Here is a 3,470-nt window from a genome sequence, read left to right as displayed (position 1 = left end):
TGCAAGGTATGTGCATGGGACCTGGAGTTAGGGACAGATAAGAAGATGTTGCATTGTTTGTCTCTCACTGCAGTCACACACAACTGCAATGTTTGTGAGGTGTCAAGAAGATGGAAGTTGGAGTTTACCACAAGCCTGCTGTATCATCCAAGTTTGTTATAATCTTATATGTTGCTCTAAGCTAGTGTCATTTGATAGCATACACACTAACTGTTCATCATCAAGATGGGTTTTTTTTTCGTTCTTTTTCTATTATTAGTTAGCAATGTTGAATAGTATTTTTCCAATATTATATCAATCTTTAAAACTTTTCTTTTTAGTCAGTGTAGATGCAGTAAGAGGAACATCAAGTTACTATGGACAGCCTTCTGTTGGTAAGTATTTTTTATCAAGTTTTTCTTAGTTAGTGTAAATGCAGTTATAGGAACACAATGTTACTATGGACAGCCTTCTGTTGGTTAGTACTTTTTGTCAAGTTTTCTTAGTTAGTGTAAATGCAGCTATAGGAACATAAGGCTATTATGGACAGCCTTCTGTTGGTAAGTATTTTTTATCAAGTTTTTCTTAGTTAGTGTAAATGCAGTTATAAGAACATAAGGTTACCAAAGACAGCCCTCAGCCTTGTCATCCAGTCGTTGTTATATATGCTAGTTTTCTATGTGGAAATTACTTTCAGTGATTATATAACATTCGTACAAACCTAATAAAGAACTAAATATTCACCGTAATATTTATATTTACAATATTTCTGTCATTAGTAAAGATGCAGTTACATCATTTGAATCTGGAACTTAATCCCATGTTTTTGTTCACAGCTATCATTACTGGAACAGTATTAGTGAGTAGTCTCACCCTTCTTCTGCTGCTCTGTTTTCTTGTTATAAAGAGGTGAGCCATATTTTTTCTCCTTAATAAAGAAAGTTTTCTGACATGCAAATTCAGTTAGTATTAAAACAAAATTATCATGTTTCAGAAGTATTAGTTATCAAATACTTTAGAATACTTTCAAGGTTAAGCAGTACTGAGTCATTTACTAGTGTCTGCTGTATGAAAGAGATGTACCATGTTTTGTTAGACTTTCAAAACTGTATATCGAACAGTGTATATAAGTATACGGCATATACTTTTATTATGACATCTGTTGATAAAAATTACAAATGTTTGTTATTAAATGAAACAAGTAGGAGTTGGTTAGTCAGTTCCAACTCTATTAAACCACATGTTTTCTAATGAATTTCTAACACATAATTCTGCTTTTGTGTTTGTAAAATGGTACCTGTTGTTACAATATTAGACGATGCGATTGGTTTAATAACCAGTGGATTTACACTACTAGAAATAACCAGTGTTGGCATGGATCTAACTACGAGAATGGTTTAAACATTTGTGTGTGTGCCTATCTTGGCTAAAAATAAAATGTACAGAATTGATCAAAACATCATTCTAGTCTCATTTCAAAATAACAAATGTTTTGTTTTCTAGTAGATATTTTTATGCTCATTTTTTATAGGTTGATTCTTCCGGTTTTGTTTTCAGATATAAATGACACCTGTTTTTATAATAGAAAAGGTAAAACATCTTTTCTTTTTCTTGTAGGAGGAGAGGTGATTTAGAAAAATGTGCTGTTTATCCAGAAAGTCTTGCATCAATTTCATCTAGGATTGATACAAAGTCTTCAGCCGGCTGCTTATGGTTCAAAGACAAGATCTTTTGTGCTGAGCATTCATTAAAGAATAACAGTCCAACTGTCAGCAATCTCGGAAACAGTAATGCTTCACAAAGCAGGGTCAACACTGAGTTGTTAGATGAGAATGATTTGGTGGAGTTATCCTACAACCCAGTAGAACCATCAAGTTCATGTAACAAATGTTCTCTCTCGAACATTTATAAGATACCCTTTAACAAAAGTGACCTTAAAAGCATCGAAGAAAGAAAGAACTTATCAAGTTTGACGAGACATTCTAGCGATACTAAACTTCCTGTAAATGAGTTTATCTTGTCCTCTGATAATCTGGTTGTGCCTTCTCTTCAGGATAAAACTCCAAAATCGTTGCTAACGAAAGATCCAAGCAGTTCACGTGGCTTGAAATCAGCCAAAAATCATGTTTGTTGTTCAAAATGTGAAGCTTCAAGTGGCAGTGAAACTGCATCTTTCAAAGATTGCCAGGTTTTGTGCCTCAAGCCACAGGAACTTTCAAACATCCCGGCAGAGGAAGGGTGTAATATCAGAAGGTACTCCAATAATGAAGACATGCTTGTTGACCCCTGTATTCTGATTAACAACAGCATCTATGCTGGTGTTTTCACGCCCAGAGACAGTATTGTTATGATGGAAAATGACTTGTATTCTCCTGTGTGAATAAACGTTAAATATAGATAAGTTAAGGAAGATCCAACCATGCGTTCAGTGGTATTGATATCACATAGAAATTTTCTATTGTGATTACACTCTTCCCTTTTTTTATTTGATTAAAAATGTAAAATGACAAAAATATATGGTTTGATGGATAAAAGAATCTACTTAAAATGTTTGGGAGCTACATTTTTGGTGTGTACAATTACAATTTTAAATTTAGGTAATTTTTGATAGTTTAACATGAAAATAAGTTTTGTTTTAAGTTACTAAAGGTAGGAAAGTACCCACGAACATAAAATCTATACAATTTATTTCAACTGTTACTGAGATTATGTAGATTAATATTGGAGCAACAGGTTCATATGCACACACTTCAAATTATTGACAAATATTTATCAAGAGGAGTTTTCAGTCAGTCTGGGTATTGAGCTTAGTAACTTTATACTAGTAACCATTATACTAACTTTTAGTCATGCTGTAGCTAGTTCTCCAAGTTATAAATTCAGTTATGTGCAGTTGACATTCTCAACAAACTGTTTTTCAATAATTTTCAAAACAGAATCTGCTGTGTACAGATAGAATACTGTTACGACAGCGGAAGTCACGTGACGCTTGTAACACGTCATGAGTTTCTAGAAGGATCGGGGAACATCACGAATATTCTAGTATTTGCTAGACGCCTTCTATTTTTGTATATAAACCCGGTAAATAAAGCGGAGATAATAATTGCAAACAGGCAGAGACAGAGACGGACAATTGAGTCAAGCGCGGTAGTGACTGTAAGTAAATTGCATGAATCATTGTGAATTATAGCATGTGTTTAAGTTAAAGTGACTGTGGAAATTAAGTGTATTGCAAAGTTGTATTGAGAAAGAATAAACTAGTTTTCTTTAAGAAAGTACTTGTATCGCTATGGGACCAGTTGAAGCTTGAAGATGGTATTCTTCTCCTGTGATGAAAAAACTTCAGATGGGAAAGTGACGACCTGGCAAATGGTTATACCGAGAAAGTTACGGGAAGTTGTGTTGTGCCAATCCCATGATAATTTAACAGGAGGACATCTCGGAGTTAAGAAGACATTAAGTCACCTACGGCAGAGAGTTTACTGGATAGG

At 34.0% G+C, this 3,470-nt stretch overlaps 1 protein-coding gene across 3 annotated transcripts in view; it reads left to right on the top strand.

Moving 5' to 3' along the window:
* The window catches only part of LOC111086560, an 18,206-nt gene extending 15,658 nt beyond the window's left edge, over positions 1-2,548 (top strand). For all 3 annotated transcript variants that reach the window (XM_022389845.1, XM_022389844.1, XM_022389843.1), the window contains 3 exons: positions 321-374; positions 816-888; positions 1,597-2,548. In XM_022389845.1, the coding sequence (XP_022245553.1) occupies positions 321-374; positions 816-888; positions 1,597-2,359 (890 nt within the window). In that variant the 3' untranslated portion in view covers positions 2,360-2,548. The remainder of the gene's footprint in view (positions 1-320; positions 375-815; positions 889-1,596) is intronic.
* The last annotated feature ends 922 nt before the right edge of the window (positions 2,549-3,470 follow it).

This window comes from Limulus polyphemus, unplaced genomic scaffold (assembly GCF_000517525.1).
Source record: "Limulus polyphemus unplaced genomic scaffold, Limulus_polyphemus-2.1.2 Scaffold1195, whole genome shotgun sequence".
Taxonomy (NCBI): Eukaryota; Metazoa; Arthropoda; class Merostomata; order Xiphosura; family Limulidae; genus Limulus; species Limulus polyphemus.
The sequence above is the reverse complement of the archived record's forward strand: the minus strand, read 5'-3'. Positions and strand labels throughout refer to the sequence as shown.